The sequence below is a fragment of the Microcaecilia unicolor genome, chromosome 3 (assembly GCF_901765095.1).
Source record: "Microcaecilia unicolor chromosome 3, aMicUni1.1, whole genome shotgun sequence".
In the NCBI taxonomy this organism is placed as follows: Eukaryota; Metazoa; Chordata; class Amphibia; order Gymnophiona; family Siphonopidae; genus Microcaecilia; species Microcaecilia unicolor.
In genome coordinates this window covers 202,772,760-202,797,587 of record NC_044033.1, presented here as the reverse complement: position 1 = coordinate 202,797,587, position 24,828 = coordinate 202,772,760, and the positions used below count along the sequence as shown (strand labels likewise).

At 49.2% G+C, this 24,828-nt stretch overlaps 1 protein-coding gene across 5 annotated transcripts in view; it reads left to right on the top strand.

Annotated features, from left to right (window-relative positions):
• PNPLA6 (patatin like phospholipase domain containing 6) overlaps window positions 1–24,828 on the top strand; it is a 145,949-nt gene that overhangs the window by 64,391 nt on the left and 56,730 nt on the right. For 4 of the 5 annotated variants that reach the window (XM_030197166.1, XM_030197164.1, XM_030197167.1 and 1 more), the window contains 9 exons: window positions 834–1,039; window positions 2,992–3,123; window positions 6,851–6,974; window positions 13,990–14,103; window positions 15,100–15,175; window positions 19,623–19,796; window positions 21,084–21,147; window positions 21,511–21,679; window positions 22,474–22,656. In XM_030197166.1, coding sequence (XP_030053026.1) covers window positions 834–1,039; window positions 2,992–3,123; window positions 6,851–6,974; window positions 13,990–14,103; window positions 15,100–15,175; window positions 19,623–19,796; window positions 21,084–21,147; window positions 21,511–21,679; window positions 22,474–22,656 — 1,242 coding nt within the window. The remainder of the gene's footprint in view (window positions 1–833; window positions 1,040–2,991; window positions 3,124–6,850; window positions 6,975–13,989; window positions 14,104–15,099; window positions 15,176–19,622; window positions 19,797–21,083; window positions 21,148–21,510; window positions 21,680–22,473; window positions 22,657–24,828) is intronic. The other variant, XM_030197165.1, reaches the window with a different exon arrangement.

Here is a 24,828-nt window from a genome sequence, read left to right as displayed (position 1 = left end):
TCAGAACCAGTAGAACATAAAGTTTATTATGATAAAAAAAGACCATAAGTCTACATAAAACAAATCTCCCAAAAATGGTGGAAATTCAGAAGATAGACTCAGACTCGACATTCACAAGGAAACAAAAACGGAGAAAGGTCCCCTATAAAAGAATGCCAAAAGACATTAAAGTTGTCCAATAAAATTGAAAAGTGGAACCTTGGAGTAAGAATTGATATACATAAACCACCTGATCTTTAGCGCTATTTAACTGGTTAATCCGTGGTTAATGGCTGGTGGGTAACTGGTTATATCATGCAATATTTTTAAACCAGGTTTGGTGGTCGTATTTGGCCGCTCCAAACCCTGATATATCTTTGGCCGGTTTAAAGATAACCAGCTATGTCTGAATATCGACATAGCCGGTTTTCTTCAAACTGGCCGAAAAACCCCGAGCATTCAATGCCGGTCACTGGAAACAGCGCAGAATTGAATATCTGGGTTCAGTGCAGACTGTCTCCCATGGTCTGGACTTCGGGGCCAAAGTTTATTATGATAAGGAAGAATGGGTGACGAAAGACAAGGAAGAGTAGGTACCATCTGAGGGTACCACTTTTGACAAATACTGGGACTCCGTCTTTCCCCTACCCCCTCTAGCTCCCTCCATAACATCCTTCTGCCAGTCCTCTGTATTAGCTTCAAATTGATGCTGAAATTTCTCCTTCCGTCTCCCTGCTTGATCCCTCTCGCTCCCCTTTCCCTTCCTTTCTCCATTCATTTTCTCCCCCATCTTTTGTTTGGCCTCTTTCTCCATGCAATCTCTCTCTCTCCTTGCTCTCTGTCTCCCCCCACAGGACGTGAGCCTGCGCTTCGTGCTGTGGGGCTGCCTCCACGTGTACCAGCGTATGATCGACAAGGCGGAGGACGTGTGTCTCTTCCTGACACAGCCCGGCGAGATGGTGGGGCAGCTGGCTGTGTTGACAGGGGAACCTCTCATCTTCACGATCAAGGCTAACCGAGACTGCGCCTTCCTCCGCATCTCCAAGTCTGACTTTTACGAGTTAGTAGCCACTTTTTTTTTTTTGTTAAGCTCTGTTGTTGGTTTAGTCCTAGTTTAATATTCAGAGCTGCTGTTTACTGATTTAGGTCTAGTTTAGAGATGGTGGTAAGTTCAGTTTGGGTTTTACTTGTGGCTTTTTGTTTAGTCTTGGCTTTGGATTGTTTGTGTATTTCTTTTGTTATTATTTATTTGTTTTTGCCTTGCAATTGTTGAGCTGTAATCTTAAAGGAGCATCATAACTGATTTAAGCTTTAGATATACCATTCAACATTCAGCTGTTTTTTAAGTTCTTTCACCAGCTAAATTAGACCTGGATATTCAATGTCAGGCCATATCTGTAAAAAGTTTGTTTGTAGATTTAATACCTTTTAAATATTTGAATGTCTGTATCATATCACCCCTGTCTCTCCTTGTATATCTTGCTTTGCAAACTCCATACCGTTTTCATCGCTTTTCTCTGAACCGCTTCGTCTTTTTACGTCCTTAGCAAGATGCGACCTCCAGAACTGAACACAATACTCCAAGTGGGGCTTCACCAGCGACTTGTACAGGGGCATCAACTCCTCCTTTCTTCTGCTGGTTATACCCCTCTCTCTGCAGCCTAGCATCTTTCTAGCCACAGCCAGCGCCTTCTCGCATTGTTTTGTCACCTTGAGATTCTCAGACACCATCACCCCAAGGGATCCTCAGACACCCCAAGGTCCTGGCTATAAATATAGGTCAGGACCTACAAAAGGATATCTCTTCTTGCCCTCCCCCACCCCAATTCTGAATCTGTCCTTGAGCAGCACCCCCTTCCCAGGCCTACCTGAACATTCTCTGGTGCTATAGCGGGTCTTCCAGGCAGGAGCACTGTCCATGCTGGCCCCAGCCTCAAATTGGCTGCTGCAAACTCTTTTTTTTTTTTTTTTGTGAGTTCCAGAAATGTACAAATTTAGGTCATTGGTTAAGTTATCTTAACAATAATAGTGGCTGTCCTGGACCATTGGCAGCTCCTTTTGAACCTGGTGCGTGTATAATCTGATCTTCAAGGCCCTGAAAGGAAATGGCCCCGAGTATCTGAAGAATAGGATGATCCTCAACACACCACCAAGGACACTAAGGTCCTTCCAAGGACTTTTTCTAACTACACCCTCTCCAAAAGAGCGAGCCTTCTCCGGAGTAGCCCCCACACTCTGGAATGCATTGCCTGAAAGGCTCCGCTTAACACAAGACTACCTCTACTTCAGGAAGCAGGTGAAAGCTTGGCTCTTCAACCACGCCTTTAACGGAAGAAGTAAATAACTTGGTAGTCTCACTCTCACACACAAGGATTGACTCAGGCTGCACATACTGCAGAGGGACATGTTTATCCACTCCTACTCTAGCTGAGATAATATTTAACCATCTCTCTGACCTCACGTGCAACTTTCTTCAAATCAATCACCTTACTTTCTAATTCTTCCTACTTTCTTACTCATCTATATGTTACAACTTTGCCTTACCTTTCACTACCAATTATAATGTTCTAGTACATATTGTGTTGTCATTGCAAGTAGTATACCATGCCATACTTTGTATTGTTGTTTGAATATTTTTACTGCTCTAATTGCCTATTGCTCATGTTTGATCTATTCTTACTGTACACCGCCTTGAGTGAATTCCTTCAAAAAGGCGGTAAATAAATCCTAATAAATAAACAAATCCGAGTCTGACCATTAGATATTGCCAATATGCATTGACGGGGTCTCCCACCCCCAGCCGCCGTCTCCACAGCTTTGCCAGGCCTAGAAATGGAACCCAGGTCCCTCATGCCACCGCACAGCACTACTGGGTAACATATTTCTTTTGCTTGTTTCAGAATGGTTGGGAGGGATTTATTTTTTGCTCATTTTCAGATCACTAAAGTTGTGCTGAGATCATATTTTTATTTTTTTGAAAAATGTTTTCATGATTCCCCACTGCGTTTGCAGGATAATGCGGGAGCAGCCGAGTGTGGTCCTTAGCGTTGCTCATACGGTCGCCAGACGCATGTCACCCTTCGTGCGGCAGATGGATTTTGCCATTGATTGGATGGCCGTGGAGGCAGGCCGGGCCTTGTACAGGTAAGGGCAGAGAGCCTTTGTCAAAAAGTAGGGAAACCCTTCTATTCCTTGTATACCAAAAAGAAAATGTAAAATTCTTCACTCCTGGATTGATCGCTCTAGGATTAACTTCTGAGGTGGTTGTTCTGGTTTCACTCCTTGCTCTGTTCACACTGAGGAAACCACACTCCAGAGTTAAATGTTACCGTTTTGCATTTCTTTTTTATTTATTTATTGGGAATTACTAACCGCCTTTATGAAGAGATTCACTCAAGACGGTGTACAGTAGGTGCAGTTTAATACAACTGTGGAACGCATTACCAAAAGCCTTGAAAACGATGTACGACCACCTAAACTTCCGGAAATCACTAAAAACCAACCTGTTCAAAAAGGCATACCCCACGGATCCTACTTAAATGCCTGATCCCTGCAACACAACAAAACCAAAGTACGTAATGGACAAAACTCAACCCTTCCGATGCACGACTCCCTAATGTGGCTATGCCACACGATCTGTATCTTACCACAACATTACTTTGTATTTGTTCTCACTGGAGTCTGCAAACGCCCTCCGGTACTTTGTAAGCCACATTGAGCCTACAAATAGGTGGGAAAATGTGGGATACAAATGTAACAAATAAACATAAAACTGATAATTTTGTTAACAGCATAACAATAGTAAAATAAACAAGAATAAACTAAATATAATAAATGAGGTAAACTTTGAAAGCAGTAAATTGAAACCTAATAATAGAACTACTGTGAAACAGTATCAAAAGTTTAACAGCACTGGAATTCAAATATCAGAAATATAATACAGTGTTAGCATAATACTAGCGATACACCTAATAAGCATTACAACATTTAACTAACATAGATATGATGCTAAAGATTTTCTACAATACGGTTTACCATATAGCTGAGAGACCGAACGCCGTGGCACGCGGCAGGGGTGCCCTTTGTCTCCCCTGCTGTTTGTACTGGCTTTAGACCCACTGATTAGGGAAATTGAGATGCATCCAGAAATTGGGGGCATAACATGGGGGTCTTTCTCATTCAGGGTCTCCGCTTTCGCGGACGACATTTTAGTGCATATTACTCAACCTAAACAATCTTTAGATGCGCTGCTAGAGCTGTTCCAGGAATATGGAGACTTCGCAGGTCTAAAAATCAATTACTCTAAATCCCAGGCTTTAACGGGAAATCCACGGGTGAGGGGCTTATGGGGGCATGCGTTCCCTCTGAAGTGGGCTTCAGAATCTCTTAAGTATTTAGGGGTGCAGATCCCCATGTGTACCACAGCAGTTTACCAGTTAAATATCAGTAGAAGATTAGAGGCACAGAAAGAGCAATTAAAAACATGGAAGGTCTTGCCACTTAATTTGCATGGGAGGATACATCTGTATAGGATGGTGGAGTTCCCGCGGTGGCTTTACTTGTTGCAGACCCTCCCACTGCGGTTAAGGAGCAAAGATTTAAATCTGATAAATAGGGGGATAAGGAAATTTATATGGAGTGCTTCAAAGCCTAAGCTGCCGTTAAAGTTGTTGATGGGGCCCTGGAGGGAGGGGGGGGATGGGACTTCCAGATATGCGTCGCTATAACCAAGCGTGCTTACTAAGGCACTTAGGGGACTGGTTTATGTACAGGCAGGACTTCAAGCACAGAAGGTTAGAGCAGGAGTACTTTAAACCATACCACTTATACTACCTGCTGCAGTGTCCAAAGAAAGTGTTGCCGAGCCCGATGGGGAGCAGTGTACTGTTGAGTCCATTGAGAGAGGCGTGGCGGGACTTAGTTCAAAGTTGGGGTCTAGCAGTGGATAGCTCTGACCTGTTGCCCATTCAGGGCAATCTGAGTTTCAAACCAGGGATGGAAAATATAGTGTTCCGTAGGTGGGCTGCAATGGGAATCACAAGACTAGAACATGTTTTGGGATCTAGAGGCCAGATGCTGGAGTTGGGAGCTTTAGGGGTAGGAATAGAGAATAGTTCCATGTTTGCGCATTGCCAACTTGCACATTATGTTAGGTCACTGGAGCCTGGGAAGTTGGGGGGTGGACATGGACGGCGCCTTAGAGCCTTTTTTCGATCAGAACCTGGGGAGCACCTCTCAGTTTCGGGCCTCCAGAGAGCTTTGGGGGAACAAAGTGGGGGGAGGGACACAGGGAACATACTGAAACACTGGGCCCAAGATTTGCAACGACCTAATTTGAGCCTTGATTTTCAGAAATTAATTGCACGAATTCCCACGCTGTCAGGTAATGCGACATTGCGTGAATGTCAATTCAGAATCACATATAGAGCATACATGACCAAGTGTCAGGTATTCCGATTTGGGGGTGTCCAAGATCCAACTTGTGCGAAATGTGGACTGGGAGAGAGCACATGGTTTCACTCGCTCTGGGAGTGCCCAAAAATAAGATGTTATTGGGGGGATATAATCAAGTATTTGGAATCAGTGTTACAGGGAGGTGTTCTCTCTTCCCCAGAGGGATTTCTGCTTGATAGACATGAAGTCTTTGGGCAGCATAAGGGGGGGGGGCTCGGCAGTTCATTCGAAAGGCGGGAATTATAGGGAAAAAGCTCATTATGGAGGCGTGGATGCAGGAGGAACCGCCGGACTATTGGCACTGGAGGAACCGCATACATGAGCTGATGATGCAGGAACGTAGGTTGGTGGGATGCTCCCCTAGAAGACGGAAAGCGTTTCTGAAGATTTGGGAGCAGTATATTCAAACTCTGTCAGCCAAGGCTCGCAGTTTCATTTTGAATCGCCTTTGAAGTTTTTTTTTGTTTGTTTTTTTTCTTTGTCTTATTTATCATTGGTGGCTTGGGGGGAGGGGGAGGGAGGGAAGGGTGGGAAGATAAGGTATGGGGCTTGTAGGGTAAAGTATCTGTCAGGGAAGTTTGTCTTAATGGGGGGGGGGGGGTAGGTTGGGCATGTTGCAGCGCTACGTGTTAAAAGGTGACTTTAAGGGGGTATGGGGTATGTATTCATTATTAATTATATGTAAGTTTAATAGTGTCTATATCCCATGTTGTAATACAGTATGGATAAATGTTTCTTGAGGGGGTGGGGAGGGAAGGGGGGGGCTGCCTGGGGAGAAAACTGAAAACTATTTGACGTCGGAAGAAACACCGACAGTTGTCTGTTGTACTAGTTCTGTTATTGATGTGCTGTTATTGACTGAAAGATGATGAAAGCATTCTATTCTGTATGTTAAGTCAATAAACAGATTTAAACATAGCTGAGAGACCGAGGGCAGATATATGATGAGAACAAGATGTGTGGTACAGAGTCAGTTGGGATAATTTGATGGTTAGTTATGGCCCAGCATCAGATTTGGGGAGCAAAACCTCGCTTCACACCTGGTTTTAATCCAGTTAGAGTTTTTCCCTTAGTCACCTGGGTGGAGGATGGGGTAGTCCAGGAGACTCAGTGTGAAGATGAGTGTTGGTGACCCTGGAGCACACACCAGCTTCGCCCCTGCATTTGGAAGCCTACGTGTCAACCATCTTGGAGCGAGAGAACGTTCCCAGAAGCTCATTATTTAGGCCGGGGAGATGGGTACACCAATTTCCAATTAACAAAAATAAATAGGCAAAGAAGCCAAAAAAACACAAGCCAAATTATTAATAACTAAACACCCCACTTACTGAATAATCATATTTTATTGATGAGAATTCAGTGAAAGTAGTTCGTTATCTGACTCTGGCTGAAACTCGCTGTCTTTTGAACTCCCCAGGCAGAGTGACCAGTCAGACTGCACATATATCATTCTGAATGGCCGGCTGCGCTCTGTCATCCAGAAATCCAGCGGGAAGAAGGAGCTGGTCGGAGAGTACGGACGTGGAGATCTGATCGGAGTGGTGAGCCCGGGCTTGTGTGCCTGAGATCTCTTGTCTCTGGCTATAGAAATGATAAGTAGTAGTAGTTTTCACCGCCTCCCCTTTCTTCCTTCAACCTCTCAAAACTTGGCAGCCTCTGTCGCTCTCTGGTTGCCCCACCCCCACCTTCTAATTCTACATAAAACCCATGCCTCACCGTTAGGAATTTTACTTAATCCCCAGGTCACGCCTCTTTGTACCCCACTCTTATTTGCTGTCTCCACTTGGCTCTTCTTCCTTTGCCATCAGCTCCTCTGAAATTGTAAATGCTTCAGGCCAGGGAGGATGGGGAGCAAGAAATAATTGGACCTACCTGCAGCTGCTTTCCAGTGTTCTGAGTTAACTCGAACTTAACATTCCCCATGATTGTCAGCCATAATGAATAATGCAGAGCGTATATCATATTAGTGTAGGGGGCTGGCTGTAGCATAGCCAGGAACTTTTTACAGGGGGTATGTCTCCCTGCCCCCCCCCCCCCCCCCCCATACCTTAAAATCCTCTTGGCTTTAGTCTTCAGCCGGGCAGTAGCAGCGGCACTCATAGGCTGCCTGTGGTCTGCTCCAGGACTTTCTCCCTGGCCTGTCCCGCTCCTTGTGATGCAACTTCCTGTTTTGTGAAGGGCGGGACGGTTCAGGGAAGAAGCAGGCAGCCTATGAGTACCGTTGTCGCTGCCTGAGTGAAGACTAAAGCCGAGAGGATTTTAAGGTTTGAGGGGGGGGGGTCTTACATGGCATGCATATGCCACTGACACACCTAGTTTGAATACGCCGTTTGGGACTGGTGATAGGGCTGAAGCCTAGGTGGGGTTAATTGAATCTCTGTGAGATTTTGTGTCTTACAAACCCTCTGGGGCTGTTTGCCCCCTCTTTTTTTAATGTGTAAGGAGCAAAGAACAGCCCAGAACTTCTCCAGCCAGACAAATAATGTGTATCCAGTTAATTGGTTGTTTGGCGTTCCAAAACCTGGAGGACTGAGGCTCCCTCTAATTTAATCACTGTTCCCAGTTAATGGGCTGTGAGCACTGCTCATCCAGTTGACTTGACCCATTGCTGCCCTGAGTAAACTGAGTTCAGAAATGAGACTGCTGGGTCTCTCATCCGTCTCGAGGCTCTGCATTGTACGTCTTGAGGTGAGACAGAACTTGATGTCTGTGAGCAGCACTGCATTCAGCAGTGGTGCAGTGTATTCAGGGCTGTTGGGGGGGGGGGGGGGGGGGGCAAAATTTCCCAGGGCCCGGCATCCAAGGGGGGCCCACACGGCGCTAGCATTACTCTCCTGTTCCTGTGCACGGCAGTGCCTCAGAGCAGAGTACTTCCTTCCTGCCACGTCCAAACAGCCTCTTTGGGCGCAGCAGGAAGGAAGGAAGGAAGGACTCTGCTCTCCAGGGGCGTAGCCAGACCTCACGGTGGGAGGGCGCCAGAGCCTGAGGTGGGGGCATAGTTTGAGTGCCGCCACGCCTCGCCCCCACCCGCCTCCTCGCCCCACCGCCTCGCCTCCTTGCCGCTTCACCTCGCCTTCTCGCCCCACCGCCTCACCTCCTTGCCGCTTCACCTCGCCTTCTCTCCTCGCCTCCTTGCCGCCTCACCTCGCCTTCTCGCCCCACCGCCTCACCTCCTTGCCACTTCACCTCGCCTCACCTTGCCTTACCTCCTTGCTGCTTCCCCTCACAAACAAATACCTTTGCTGGCGTGGGTCCCCAATCCCCGCCAGCTGAAGCCTTCCTCAGCAACCCTCCAGACCGGTCAAGACGCTTGGGTTATGCATGCCTACCAGCAGAGGGAGACTGAGAACACTAACTTCAAACTGAGTACATATAACCTGTGCTGCCCTCTATCTCCAGTATTTTCTCAGTCTCAGCAGAGGGTAGACATGCAGCCTGTGCAGCTTGTCCGGTCTGGTAGGATCTTGTGAGACTAGTTAATTTTTCCTGATTTCTGGGGATAAGTTGGTGATACAGTTCTTCCCTGTGCCTGGAACGCTGTAGTGTGCAAGGGGTTGGTAGGTCCGGTGGGGCCTGCCAATGTCCCCTCTGGGGTGTCACACCCGGGTGGCCGGGTCCCTCCCCCCGACTGGCTCTCCCGTTTTGGCCAGAGTTGTGCCTCGGCTGCAGTGTTAATCCTGCAGCCTTGAGTGCCATTCAGATTCTAGCAGCAGGGCTCAAATAAAGTTAAAAAAAAAAAAAAAACTCCTCGTGTAGAGGACTGCAGGAGCTGCACTCCGGGGTCTCCGGAGTTGTTCAGCCGGTCTGGGAGAGCTGAGTCAGTCTTCAGCGCCGGTGAGTGTTGGTTTTCTTTCTTTTAACTTCGCCGGTTGCAATCAGCTGTTTTTTGTTTAGACGCGAGTATGTCGGGGAAGCTCCTTCGTTGCCGGCTGTGCGCGCGTCGGGGTGTTGATGCGGCTGGCGGTTCCTGCCGGTTTTGTGGAGAGCCCAAGGCCCCATCCCTCGCGCCACCGGTGTTAGCTGCGGAGGCTCCTTCGGCGGGATCGCAGGAGAGTTGTGCGGCTCAGGTTGGCACTTCAGCGGCGGTCCCGATCCGCCGCCATCTTGGATTCGGGTCTTTTGGGCGCTGAGACGGTCGTGGGGCCGCAGCCACTCCCGATTTCGAGTCCCGCGGGGGGGGAGGCCTCAGGCAGCATGGGGTTCCCTCCTGAGTTTGTTTGGAGTTTGTTTCAGGCTTGGAAAGCGGGCCCATCGGGTGCGGAGTCCCTTAGTCCTAAGGTGGGGGGGGCTACCGCTAAAAGACCACGTGTGGAGTGCTCTGAAGATGTAGAGGTCTTTTCTCCTCCGGATTCTGAGGGTGATTTTAGCCCCCTGGAAGAGGAGGAGGGGTCGGTGGCAGGGCAGGATGGGGACCTGTCCTTGCCTGGGGAAGACCCCTCGGTGGTTAGGATTTTTCACAGGGATGAATTAGCGGACCTCATTGAGCAGGTGTCTGCCACTTTAAGGTTTGATCCGGCGGCAGCTCCCATTGGGGATGGGAAGCAGGTGGATCCTTTGGTCAAGGGGATCAGGCGGGTCTCTCGCTCTTTCCCTATGAATGCGGACTTGAGGGATATGATCACGCAGGAGTGGCATTCGCCGGAGGCTCAGTGTAAGGTGGCTCGAGCTATGACTAAGCTCTATCCTCTTCCTCAGGAGGACAGAGACTCCCTCAGGCCCCCGACTGTGGATGCCGTGGTTACGGCAGTGATTAAGGCTACTGCTATTCCAGTGGATGGGGGGGCCGCGTTGCGGGACCCTCAGGATAGGAAATTGGAGACCTTCCTAAAGCGCAGTTTTGATCTGTCGGCCTTGGCGCTGCAAGCGTCTGTTTGTGGAGGTCTAGTGGCTCGGGCTTGTTTTCGCTGGGCTGAGAGGCTCCTGGATAGTCCGCAGGCTGATAGGGCTTCTCTTGTTCAAGATCTGGCCAAGTTGGAGATGGGGTCGTCGTTCTTAGCGGATGCGCTGTACGATTTGTTGAGGGCCTCGGCTAAGAACATGACCTTTGCGGTGGCGGCTCGGCGGGCCCTGTGGTTACGGGGCTGGGTGGCCGATGCCGCCTCCAAGACAAAACTTTGTTCCCTCCCTTTTAGAGGCTCTTTGCTTTTCGGGGAGGAATTGGATAAGTTGGTGAAGGGTCTTGGTGATGCTAAGGCCCCTCGGCTTCCTGAGCTTCGCCCCAGGGTGTCTAAGGGGGCAGCAGGGCGGGGGCGCTTTCAGGAGGCTCGGCGGTATCAGCCCGGTAGGTCCTCTGGGGGGACTAGGGGTCGGTTTTTCCAGAGAACCCAGTCCTTTCGAGGTGGCCGTCGCGGGGGGCGAGGCTCCTCTTCGGGAGCGTCCGGTACGTCCCGTGTGTCTCAATGATGGTTTGGGGACCCAGCCTTTGGTTCGCGTGGGGGCTCGCTTACGCTTGTTTTACCAGAGGTGGGTCCAGATCACGTCAGACCAGTGGGTACTGCAGATAGTGCGAGACGGGTACGCCCTAGAATTCGACAGTCCCCTCTCCGACTTCTTTCTCGTGTCTCCCTGTCATTCAAGATGCAAGGCAAGAGCAGTACGGGCCACTCTGTCGCATCTAATCGGGTTAGGGGCGGTGGTGCCTGTTCCCAGGTTAGAAAGAGGTACGGGCTGTTACTCCATTTACTTCGTGGTGCCCAAGAAGGAAGAGGGGGCCTTCCGGCCCATTTTAGACCTCAAGAAGGTCAATGCGGCCCTAAAGGTTCCCTCCTTTCGGATGGAGACGTTACGCTCAGTTATTGTAGCGGTGCAAGAAGGAGAGTTTCTGACGTCTCTAGATCTGACAGAGGCTTACTTACACATTCCCATTCTAGAGGCGCACCAGCGTTTTCTTCGCTTTGTGGTCTTAGGGAGGCATTTTCAGTTTTGTGCGGTTAGCTGTGGAGGCGGCGGAGTTAATGTTCTGGGCAGAAGCTCATCTTCAGGGTCTCTCGGCGGGCCACGTGGCAGGGGTGGACAACGTGAGCGCGGATTTTCTAAGCAGACACACGTTAGACCCCGGGGAGTGGTCCCTCCATCCCTCAGTGTTCAATCGACTGGTGTTGGAATGGGGTCGGCCGGGGCTGGATCTCATGGCATCGGCCGACAACGCTCAGGTTCCTCGCTTCTTCAGTCGTCGAAGAGATTCTCGGGCCGAGGGCATCGACGCGTTAGTGCTCCCGTGGCCGACTCAACAGTTGCTCTATGTATTTCCGCCATGGCCGCTGGTGGGCCGCGTGGTGCAGCGGATCGGGCGCCATGCAGGTCTAGTGGTTCTGATTGCGCCCAATTGGCCTCGACGTCCGTGGTACGGAGACCTAGTTCGGTTATTAGTGCAGGCTCCGATGCCGTTGGGGCCCAGGGTGAGATTGGTTCAGGGGCCGATCGAGATGGCCGACCCGGCTCCATTCTCGCTTACGGCCTGGCTCTTGAGAGGCTCAGATTAAGGAAGAAAGGTTTTTCAGCCAGGGTAATTGATACCATGTTGCGTTCTCGTAAGAGGTCTACTTCTTTGGCTTATGTGCGGGTGTGGCGCATTTTTGAGAACTGGTGTCAAGAGCGGGATTATGTCCCTCTACGCGTGTCGATCGCGGAAGTTTTGGAGTTCCTGCAGGATGGTCTTGACAGGGGGCTCTCGCTCTCTTCCCTGAAAGTGCAGGTTTCAGCGTTGTCTTGTTTCCGTGGAAAGATTCAGGGAATTTCCTTGGCGGCTTCGCCGGACGTGGGGCGGTTCTTGAAAGCTGTCAAGTTGCTTCGTCCGCCTCGTCGGCCGAAGGTGCCGCCTTGGGATTTGAATTTGGTCTTGGAGGCTCTGGTAGGCCCTCCGTTTGAACCGTTGGCTTCCATCTCATGTAAAGATCTTACTTTAAAGACAGTGTTTCTGGTGGCCATTACTTCGGCGCGTAGAATTTCGGAGCTACAGGCTTTGTCTTGTAGAGAGCCTTTTCTCTCCTTGGCTAAGGAGAAAGTGACTTTGCGGACAGTTCCTTCATTTGTCCCTAAGGTGGTATCCTCCTTTCATGTGAATCAGGTGATCTCGTTACCAGTGTTGGGGGATAGGTCTGGTGATCTCTCTCAACGTCGTTTGGCTAAGTTGGATGTTCGACGCATCTTGCGGTCGTATTTGAGCAGAACGCAGGATTTCCGAGCGTCGGATCGGTTGTTCATTTTGTTTGGAGGTCCCAGAAAGGGGGAAGCGGCTTCCAAGGCTACTCTGGCTAGATGGTTGAAGGAGACTATTGCCTCGGCGTATTTGTTGAGGCGTCGGACAGTTCCCTCGGTATTGAAGGCACACTCTACTCGGGGGGTAGCCGCTTCTTGGGCGGAAAGCAGTTTTATTCCTCCGCAGGACATTTGCAAGGCGGCGGCGTGGTCGTCCATTCATTCTTTTGTAAAGCATTATAGAATTGATGTGCAGGCAAAAGAGGATGCTCGGTTTGGAGCGGCTGTGTTGTCTTCTGCTTTTCGTGGGTCCCACCCTTAATGTGTCTACTGCTTTGGTACTTCCCAAGCGTCTTGACCGGTCTGGAGGGTTGCTGAGGAAGGTGAAATTAGGCCTTACCTGCTAATTTTCTTTCCTCTAGACCCTCCAGACCGGTCAAGAGCCCGCCCTGTTTCTTATCAGAAGTATTTTTCAGCCGTGTCAATTATCAGAAGTATTTTGAGCCGTGTTCTGCTATGTCTGTTCATTTTATATTCAGTATGGTCGGAGAACTTTCTTTGACTCTAATATTCTGCAGAGTGGGACGCCTGGGCGTTTCATCTGTTTAAGCACACTGTTGGTGTTTGACTATTAGTTTTCCAGGTACAGGGGTTCTATTAGTTTTCAGAGTTACTGTTCCAGGGATTTGTTTTCTCTGCTTTGCTAAGTGTATACTGGAGATAGAGGGCTAGCACAGGTTATATGTACTCAGTTTGAAGTTAGTGTTCTCAGTCTCCCTCTGCTGGTAGGCATGCATAACCCAAGCGTCTTGACCGGTCTGGAGGGTCTAGAGGAAAGAAAATTAGCAGGTAAGGCCTAATTTCACCTTCTTCAGTGCCGGTCTCCGGCGCAGCCGCATTCGCTGCCCTGCTCTTCTTTCTTCTTGCTCCTTCTATGCACACTGACGCTCCTTCTCAGTTTCACGTGGCGGAGCAAGAAGAAAGAAGAGCAGGGCAGCGAACGTGGCTGTGCCGGAGACCGGTGCTGAAGAAGGCTTTGGCTGGCGAGGGTTGGGGTCCCCCGCCAACAAAACCAGGGGCCTGGATGAAATTTGCGGAGGTCCAGACCCCCATGGTCCCCCCATAGCTACGCCCCTACTGCTCTCTGGCACTGCCGCGCACAGGAACAAGAGAGCAGTGCTAGTGCCAGGCCCTGGGGAAGTTTGCTGTGCACATAAGCAGGACAGGTAAGTGGGGTGGGGGTGGGGGGTTGCCCCAGGCCTGGCTGTGTCTCTCGGTGGCCCTGAGTGTATTGGCATGTGCGCTGGGTAGAAACCTCGGAGGAACGGGAAGGTATAACCTGTCTCCTTGAACCCTTAGGTGGAAGCTCTCACCCGACAGCCCAGAGCCACCACAGTGCACGCGGTGAGGGATACGGAACTGGCCAAGCTACCGGAGGGGACGCTGAACAACATCAAACGCAGATATCCTCAGGTATAGGAACTGCGGGAAATGGGGAGCGAGATCTCTCTAGGTGTAAGTTAGGGGGTGGGGGCTGCAGATGTGAGGCGAGACCTCCAAGTACAGGAGGGAGTCTGTAGGAAAAAAGGAAGAATGACTCCCAAGTACAGGACGGCAAACACAGAAGAAAGCGGACCTCCGCAATGGAAAAACCAAGAAAAGAACACAACGAAGGTGACAAGATGGATGACACCAAACAAACTTCTAGTGGACTCAGAAAAAAATTCACAGCAAGAGTTTATTCTTAAAAAACTGGACTCGACACGAGTCGTGTTTCGGCCATTCAGGCCTGCCTCAGGAGTCCCTGTATGGCAAAATGCTATTGGTTCTCATAAGGAGAGTCTTGTGCAAACACTGAATTTCTCTAACAACACCTTAGGAGAATGGAGAAAGAAAACTTCTGAGCTTCTTGATGAGAGTGTGAGCGTCACTGTTTTCGAAGCATGAAAGTACAGGACGTCATACGGGGAATGTGAAGAGAGGCTTCTGGGTGTGGGGTGAGGGAGCTGGAGAAAATGTGAGGAAAAACACCCTCCCTCCACTCAAGATAAGGAAAAGGGTCTACGGGGTACAGGAGAAGACAGATTCAGGTATGGGGGAAGATGAGACTGTAGAAATCTATCATAGAGACGTATTTTCAAAGCACTTAGAGTTTTGTATAGTAATGTATGGAACGTGATGAAAATGAGTCCCTTAGGGGCTCATTTTCAAAGCACTTAGCCTTACAAAGCTCCATAGTAACCTATGGAACTTTGTACGGCTAAGTGCTTTGAAAATGCGCCTCTCTGTCTCCCCTTGCCCCCCCCCCCCCCCCCCCCCATGTGCCGGGTAAGGGTGAAATTTGGTGTCAGCTCAGCGATGGAGAGGGTGAATTCCATTAATACGTACCAGTCTTCGTTAGCCACTGTCCATTACCACTTTTCCTGTGTAATCTGGGGCTCTTCTTCCCTACCGCTGTTTTCTGTGTAGGTTGTGACCCGACTGATCCACCTGCTGAGTCAGAAGATTTTGGGGAACCTTCAGCAGCCTCGAGGTTCCTTCCCAGGTAGGAGAGAGGTCACGGGGATCTTGGGGTGGGGGAATTCCTTTAGGCCTGTCTTCCAGGGGGGCCAGTGCTGGAGTCCGTCTCCTGCTCCTGTCAGGACCCGGGTGATTGCGTTAACATGATAACCCGGTCCCGGCACACGGGAGCAGGAGAGAGACAGACCCTGGCATGGGCCCTCCTTGGAGGCTGGGGAGGAGCAGACACACTGATGCAGGGGACGGGGGCAGCCTGAGTGAGTAAGCAAGGGGTGGTGGCAGTAGCTGCTGCGTCCCGAGTGGGAAGGGCAGCGACTGTGGTGGCCCTGCCTTGGGCTCGGTTCTGTCTCTTGGTGGCCCTGAGCATCATGAAACCTCTCCCTAAAGCCTCATGGATGCCCGAGTGTTGCTCTAGGATATGTATGTATTGTGTTTTGCTTAAAGTGAGTCCAGTGCCAGTATGGAGATCCAGTTGGGGGAGGGGGGAAGGCACATCCTTTCTGGAAGGTTCCTAGACAGACTAGAAATACACTGAGAAACCCAGTCAGCAGCATCTTGAGGGAAGAAGGTTCAGTTCCCACTTTAGCTGCTTGAAATCTTGGGCAAGACACTAAGCCCTCCATTCCCTCAGATACAGCCTTCTGGGGGCAGGGGAATACCTTCCGGACCCGAATGTAATTCACCTTGAAAAAAGGCATGAACTTAATCCAGAGTCTGTTTGCAGTGTTGGTGTTTCCCATGTGCACCTCGGGGCATAAAATGCTTGTCTTGTGCCTGTACCAGAATGATGCATGTTAAATACAAATTTTATAATGGCTGTTTGTGTGTTTGTTTATTGCACTTGATATTTGGCAGTGGACATTAACATTTTGACAGTTTAAGAAGAGTTGAAAAACATATCTGTTCCTGAATGCCTTTTCTCCTAAGTAGACATTTCTGAGGGGTGTTAATAGGTGGTTTCAGGTACTTATTGTGATGGAGATCAGCATTTTTTTTTTTTTTATATGTACCGTGTTTCCCCGAAAATAAGACACTGTCTTATATAAATTTTTGCCCCCAAAAATGCGCTAGGTCTTATTTTCAGGGGCTGTCTTATTTTTCAGGGAAACATCGGGGTTGGCCCACCCGCCCTCCGTCACTCCCGGAACTAACCTTAAATGCCTCCTTTCACCTTCGCAGCAAGCAGCAACAGAGCAGGCCACTCCTTCCTTCCGTGTCCTGCCCTCGCCTGTCGTAACGTCCGTGAGGGCAGGGCACGGAAGGAAGGAGAGTTCTGCCCTGCTGCTGCTTGCTGCGAAGGTGAAAGGAGGCGTTTAAGGTTAGTTCCGGGAGCGACGGAGGGTGGGTGGAGGGAGGGCCCGGCGACCTCGGGTGGGGGGGGCGACCCGGGGGCAGCCTTGTCCGGCTCTCGGCGGCCCTGCTTTCAAACAAAAATTTGCTAGGTCTTACTTTTGGGGGCGGCCTTATATCTACCAATTCAGGAAAACCTCTACTAGGTCTTATTTTCGGGGGATGTCTTACTTTCGGGGAAACAGGGTATTATTTTATTTGTGTTATGTTTTTTTCTAGTTGTATGTTTTTATTGAATTAGGTACGTGATATATTTTTTTTTGTAAGCTGCTTAGTGTTAAGTAGGGTAAAAGTGAAAAAAAAAATAAATCCCATAAATAAAAGACTTCTATATGGTTTACAACGCTAAGGGGGTCTTTTACTAAGATGCGCTAGCATTTTTAGCTTGCGCTAAACATTGAGATGCCCCTTATATTCCTATAGGCCTCTCAACGCTAGCACACCTTAGCAAAGGGTCTCCTAAAAAAAAGGTAGAAGGGGGAGAGATGGCATGAATCAGAAAAGAAATGGGAAGAGAGAGAAAAGGAGGTCCGGGAGGAGGGGGGTGTTATTCAGGCAGTCACTCTGCTGAAAAGCCAAAGTTTTCAGAAAAGAGAAACGATTTCAGCATTGCCTTGAACATATGAATGAAATGATTCTTGATGTGTATTCGTTGCAGAGCTTGGGGCCAAGGTAGCTGAATGCAGTTTTCACGGGCAGTGGTAACGTGCAAGGTTGAGGGAGGTTATCGGCCGAACGGAGGCAAACGGGATGGGGTTAGTTGATATAGGAGGGGGCAGAGGGCAGTCGATCTTCTACACTAATAAAAGGACCTTAGATTTGATAACATGCGGAGATTGGGAGCCAGTGTTTGGAGCGGTGTAGGGTGTAATGTGATCGAAGCGATGAAAATTATGGAGTAGTTTGACAGGACTTGATTGAGCTCATTGTAAGCTGTTATAGAATATTAGAGTTTATTTATTACATTTGTATCCCACATTTCCCCACCTATTTGTAGGCTCAATGTGGCTTACATAGTACCGGAGAGGCGTTTGGAGACTCTGGTGTGAACAAATACAAAGTGATGTTGTGGTAAGATAAAGTTCACGTGGCACAGCCACATTAGGGCATCGTATAACGGAAGAGTTGTGTTATGTCCATTACGTACTTTAGTTTTGTTGTGTTGCAAAGATCAGGCATTTATGTTGGATCTGTAGGGTATGCCTTTTTAAACAGGTTAGTTTTTAGTGTTTTCCGGAAGTTTAGGTGGTCGTTCGTAGTTTTCAAGGCTTTTGATAATGCGTTCCACAGTTCTGTGCTTATGTAGGAAAAACTGGACACGTAAGTTGATTTGTATTTGAGTCCTTTGCAATTTGGGTAGTGCAGATTTAGGTACGTTCGTGTTGATTTGGATGTGTTTCTAGTGGTAGGTTGATCAAGTCTGTCATATATCCTGGGGCTTCACCGTAGATGATTTTGTGAACCAGAGTGCAGATTTTGAAAGCAATGCGTTCTTTGATTGGGAACCAGTGTAGTTTTTCGCAGAGGGGTTTTGCGCTTTCAAATCGCGTTTTTCCGAAGATAAGCCTAGCTGCCGTGTTTTGAGCGGTCTGAAGTTTCTTTAAGGTTTGTTCTTTACATCCCGCATAAATTCCATTGCTGTAGTCTACATGGCTTAGTACCATTAATTGCACTAGGTTGCGAAATGTTTCCCTCGGGAAGAATTGCTTCAGGTGTTTGAGCTTCCACATTGAGTGGAACATTTTCTTTGTCGTGGATGTCACTTGGCTCTCTAGTGTTAAGTTGTGGTCCATTGTAACACCGAGGATTTTCAGGCTGTCTGAGATAGGGAGGGTGTAATCTGGGGTGTTGATGATTGTGGGGTTGTTTGCGCTGTGTTGGGATGAGATGATGAGACAGAGTGTTTTTTCTTTGTTTAGTTTTAGTTGAAGTGCATTTGCCCAAGAGTCCATGATGTTCAAGCTGATCTTGATTTCGTTGGTGATTTCTGTCAGGTTAGATTTGTAAGGAATGTATATTGTGACATTGACTGCATAGATGAAAGGGTTAAAGCCTTGGTTGGATAAGTTAAGTCCTCAGGTGCATAAATGTTAGTATTCTGTAACCTACGCCTGACACATGCCGACCTGCCTGTGTTCCTTCTATATGTCGTGTCCCCCCCCCACCCCCGAAGTTACAGGCGCTGGAATTTGAGCATCCAACTTATAGAATAACGACTTAGGGTAGTGGTGCTCATAGCTGTGAGTTGGTGCCAGTTATAACCCCTTATTGCTCGTTATTAAGTTAGGGCCCTATTTACTAAGCTGCACTGCAGGCACCCTAACTTTTTATTCCTATGGGTGTCTCTAGTGTTAGCTTACGCTTACCGCATGACTTAGTAAGCAGGGCCCTTAATGTCAATATTAATTGCTAATTTCCCTAAAAAGGGTTCAATGCAGTGTACAGTAATACAGAAAGCCCATCCCGAAATTACAAAAGAATTACACCGGGATAGAACTAAAGTTACAACATCATCGTGTAAACTTTTTAAAAAAAATCTCAACAGTTCACTGAAAAAATTATAAAACATACATAAAAAATCGTCCACGCCAGAGCTCATATCGTAACTACATACGGTCATAATTTGATCGGACAAAAAAAGTTTTGACCTTTTTCCGGAATAGTTAATTTTTTTTTTAATTGTAATACTGAGAGGAAGGAAATTCCAAAGAAACACACCCATAGCTGAAAAAAAAGGTACTGGCCACTCTGGAGAAGCGCACATTTCGCACAAAACGGAGAGTGAAGTCTCAATTGACTATGTAGACGAGATGAAAATCTGGACAGAGAAACAGAAACTATATTATCAGTAATTCAGAGGTGCAGCCATTTCAGATCTGGAACAACAAAGAAAATGTTTTAAATATAATGTGTTCATTTATTGGGAGCGTAATTAAGTTACGTGTACAGATTTGCATTTGGGCACGCCACTTTCTAGAATTAGGGGGAATTGTGTGTCTTGTGCTTGTGTCAGAGTGGGAAGCAGCTGTCTGAGCTGAAGACCTTGGCAAGTAACCTTTCCTTGGCGGTGGTGTCTCCTGTTTGTCTCTGAATTATATAATGAAATTCTCATGCCTGTCTAGGGTTGGATAATGCACATCTCGCTCCTCTCTCAGGGTCTGGGCTGGGGATGAGTACCACGTCGGAGGTGACGAACCCGGCCAGCAACCTCTCCACAGTGGCGGTGCTTCCCGTGTGCGACGAGGTACCCATGGCAGCCTTTACACTGGAACTCAAACATGCACTTAATGCAATAGGTGAGTGTGCTGGGAGCTCTCTGGTGGAGGGGGGGGGTCTCAAGTTCCATCCCGTTTCCCTTTACCAAAGTGCACATGTCAGTGGCGTAGCTATGGGGGCCTGGGCCCCCCAAATTTCCTCTGGGCTCCTGGTTTTGCCCCGCCAGCCGAAGCCTAGTCCAGCACTGATTTCTGGTGCCACTGTGTTGCCTGCCTTGCTTGCTTTCCCCCTCACGTTCTGCACACTTCTTTTATTGAAGTTGAGCAGTTTCACTAAAAGGAGTGCACAAGACGTGAGGGGGAAGAGAGAGCAGGACAGGCAACGCAGCGGTGCTGGACTAGGCTTCAGCTGGCGGGGCAAAACCAGGAGCCCAGAGGACATTTGGGGGGCCAGGCCCCCATAGCTACGCCACTGACACGTGCACTTCATTAAAGGGAAAAGGGATTGAACTGCTATGAATTTACAGTCTGTCTCACTGACACAGACTACTCAATAATTACTGTGGATTCTTTTGGATTCGTATTGAGTAAATGAAACCTTTATTAGAGGAGCAAAATTCTACAATGATTAAGGTATATACAATGATTAGCTATATAAACACAATGATTAGCTGTATAAACAATCATTACATCACTGGTCTCTACATCTAAGCAATGCAAAGAGTTCTTAGACCAGGAAAGGAAGCAATACATACACTATACATACAATCATCACTGGTCCTTACATCATCCAGGCTCTTATTAGCTGGGGGGGGGGGGGCATTACAGCGAAAGCCAGGAGCTTTTTAGACCAGGCACAGATCCTCTGCACAGTACGTACGTTACTCACAGATGAGCTCCCACTCTGCTGTGACAAGCCCTCCCTTTTTATTAGGCTCTGAGCTCATGTTCAGAGCTAGGGAAAGTTACAGAATGCTTTTCTGTTTAGGTAAACAAGCCACACTGTGGGAACGTGGTCACATATTTTCTAACTCCAGGTGGCCAGGCTGAACCTGTAAACAAGAACCATCCTCCCCTTTGCATACCAAATTAGTTAGAGCTGTGTCTTATCTTCTGCATTCCAACTTATTTTTTCACAATCAAAGTTAAACAATCATTTTTAAACAGAATTACTTTTAATCAACAATACAGACCCCGAGTGCACTGGTCGGTCAAGACAGAGATGAAAAACAATCTTTAAAATTCACTTCCATTACAGGGATGGAACTTGAGACCCCTTCACCAGAGAGCTGAAATCCTATGTGAAGCACACACAGACACTCTGGTTCTCTTGAGTCTGGTGGTTAACCAGTGTTGCATCTTTTTTAGGCCCGACACTGGTCCTGAACAGTGACAGCATCAGAGAACGTTTGGGAGCCTCTGCACTGGACAGGCAAGTCCACTTGATTCTTTTTAAGAATTGTTTTTTTCCAGCAGCATTTCTGCTAAATGTCCTGTGTATATTTATTAGGATTTAGTTGCAGTCTGGTCTTGCTATCTGCATGTTCGGTATTCATGGGTTTGCTTATTTACACAAAATAAATTGTAACCCATTTTTGCTATTCACGGCTATTTTTGCTTATCTATGGCCATGCACAATGTAGTGCAAGTGAAAATGAAAGAGCGTTCCCATGAAGAAAATGATATTCATAGAGCTGTGCGCTGATGGGACAAACACCAGAAGTCTTGAAGAGACGTGGCTGCCTCTTTAATTACTTTTTGGCTCACCCCCTCCCTCTATCGTCCTGTCCTGCAGCATCCATGAGTATCGGCTCTCAGGCTGGCTAGCTCAGCAAGAAGACATCCATCGCATTGTGCTGTACCAAACGGACCACACCCTGACACCCTGGACTGTTCGCTGCATCCGGCAAGCAGACTGCATCCTGATTGTTGGGTTAGGAGACCAGGAGCCCACCCTTGGAGAGGTACAGCCAGTGGCGGGGGGGGGGGGGGGGGTTAGACCAGAGAGAGCAAAATTAGCGTAATCTCTCTAATCCTTCTGTACCACTGTTAGTTAAGTTTACTCGACATGATCTTTCCTATAACGAGCCCGGGGCTCAGATTAAGAGGGAAAGTGGAGCATGATTCTGGCACCTGATTCTGAGAGGTCCCTTTTAACAGGGTCAGAGTGAGAAGTTCCCTGGGATTTGTACATATACCGGTTTTACTAGACGATTCGACATTCCTCTTAAGCTCTGTGGTGACCAGATTTACCCATTAATGTCTTTCCTAAAGTGGTTGGGAAAACTAGTGGAAATTCTGTCTCGCTCTCTTTCTCTCTCTCTTGTTGTCATTCATGCTTTCTGTCTGTCTTTCTCTCTCTCTCATTCTGTCATGCATGCTATCTCTCTCTCTCTCTTTCTTGCTTTCTCTCTTTCTCTCTCTCTTGCTGTCATACACGCTCTCTGTATCGCTCTCAAACTTGCACTCTCTCTCTCTTTTCCATCCAATAGCCATAAGGAACTTGTGGTTTGGACATCTCTTCTCACCAGGGCTGGTGTTACGTATACTGGGACCCAGGGTAGAAATCTGGGATGGGGTCCCAAAGCCCACCAGCAGTTTATGCCTGCCTTATCTTCAGGCAGGCTTGGGGGCTCAGGGCAACTGCCTTGGTTGCATCCCTTTAACACCAGCCCTGCTTCAATCCCCTCCCGCTCCCAACATCTCCATGTCTTGTGTCATGTGTTTTTTTTTTTTTATTGTTGTTTTTGTTTTGCAGCTGGAGCAGATGTTGGAGAACACGGCGGTGCGGGCACTGAAACAGCTTGTTCTGCTGCACAAGGAAGACAGCCTGACCCCCTCCCGCACCGTGGAATGGCTAAACATGCGCAGCTGGTGCTCGGGCCACTTGCACATCAAGTGTCCGCGCAGGGTTTTCTCCCGCAGGAGCCCCCACAAGCTGGTACGACAGCGGCACCCCACTCCCCTCAGCTAGCAGCAATCCCCTCCTCCCGTGCTGTGTTTTCCTCAGATAGCCTTAGCGAGGGGGAGGCCAGGGCTCCATTCCCAGCTTGGGCTTCTGTTCTTAGGGCTGCTAAAAGCGGTTTTCCTCATCGACCCTCCAGACCGGTCAAGACGCGTGGGTTATGCTCGCCTACCAGCAGAGGGAGACTGAGAACACTAACTTCAACTATGTACATATAACCTGTGCCCATCCCACAAAAGCCAGTATTTTCTCAGTCTCAGCAGAGGGTAGACAGGCAGCCTGTGCAGCTTGGCCGGTCTGGTAGGAGTCAATCAGTTGAGAGTTTTAGGCTGGTTTCCTGAGGAGCATCCCTGTGCCTGGAATTCTCTGTGTGCGGGGGGTTGGTGGTGCCGGTGGGGCCTGCCATTGTCCCCCCTGGGGTGTCACACCCGGGTGGCCGGGTCCCTCCCCCGAGCTAGCTCTCCAGTTTGGGCAGCTTTGTGCCTCGGCTGCAGTTTTTATATTGCAGCCTTGAGTGCCAGGGATTTAATAGCAGCAGGGCTCAAATTGTGCTGCAATAAAGTTTAAAAAAAAAAAAAAAAAAAAAAGACCCAGACGGTGTGGAGAGCTGTGCAGCTGCACTCCGGAGTGCCGGAGCTGAGCAGTACGCCGTGGTGACCTGTGAGTGGCTTCTGTGGGGTGAGTTTCCCATTTCTTTTACCTTGGAGAGGTTTGTTTTTTTTGGCGCGAAGATGTCCACGAAGCCGCTTCGATGTCGGTCTTGCGCGCGTCGGGGGGTCGATGCGGTTGGCGGTTCCTGCCGCTTTTGCGGGGAACCGAAGTCTCAGGCCTCCGCCCCGCCGGTGTTAGCGGCGGAGCTTCCCGCGCCAGCCTTGCAGGAGGTTGCAGGAGCTTCGGTTAGCGGTGCAGCGGCGATCCCGGTTTTGGCGGGAACCGCCGCCATCTTGGATTCGGGCCCGAGAATTCCGGATTTAGTCAGCGGATCTCAGGGCAGCCCGGTGGCTGGTACTTCTGGAGGGGACGTTTTGGGAAGGATGGGTTTCCCTCCGGAGTTTGTTTGGTCCTTATTTCAGGCCTGGCAGGCGGGACCGTCGCGCACGGAGCCCCTTAGTCTGGGGGCGGGCTTGAGCGCTAAGAGGCCACGTGTTGAGTGGGCTGAGGACTTGGACTGTTTTTCTCCTCCAGAGTCAGAGGGCGACTTTAGTCCCCTGGAGGAGGAGGAGGGGTCCTTGTCCGGCCCAGAGAGAGAGACAGTGCCCGGGGAGGATCCGTCGGTGGTCCGCATTTTTCACAGGGAGGAATTGGCGGATCTTATTGAGCAGGTGTCTGCTATGCTCAAATTTGACCCGGCAGTAGATCCAGCTCCCTCTGAGAAGCAGGACCCGCTAGTTAAGGGGATCCGAAGGGTCTCTCGGACTTTTCCTATGAATGCGGATCTTAGAGAGATGGTAACGCAGGAATGGCTCTCGCCGGAGGCACCGTGTAAGGTGGCACGGGCCATGGCTAAGCTCTATCCCCTTCCGCAGGAAGATAGAGATTCTTTAAAGCCTCCGACTGTGGATGCTGTAGTGACGGCGGTGACTAAGGCTACTGCAATTCCTGTAGATGGAGGGGCTGCCTTGAGGGACCCTCAAGACAGGAAATTGGAGACTTTTCTGAAGCGCAGTTTTGATTTATCGGCGCTGGCTTTGCAGGCTTCAGTTTGTGGAGGTCTGGTGGCTCGGGCATGTTTCCGCTGGGCTGAGCGGCTGCTGGATGCTCCGCAGGTTGATAGAGCCGCCTTAGTGCAGGATTTGGCAAAGTTGGAGATGGGCTCGTCCTTCTTGGCAGATGCGCTCTATGATTTGTTACGTGCCTCGGCGAAGAATATGACCCTCGCAGTGGCGGCTCGGAGGGCCCTGTGGTTGCGGGGCTGGCTGGCAGATGCCGCGTCCAAGGCAAAGTTGTGTTCACTTCCCTTTAAGGGCGCTTTGCTTTTTGGAGACGAGTTGGATAAGTTGGTTAGGGGTCTTGGTGATACTAAGATCCCGCGGCTTCCAGAGCTTCGGCCTAAGGCGTCTAGGGGCTCTGCAGTGCGAGGCCGTTTTCAGGAAGCTAGACGGTATCGGCCGGGTAGGTCCTCGGGGGGGTTCCGGGGTCGTTATTTTC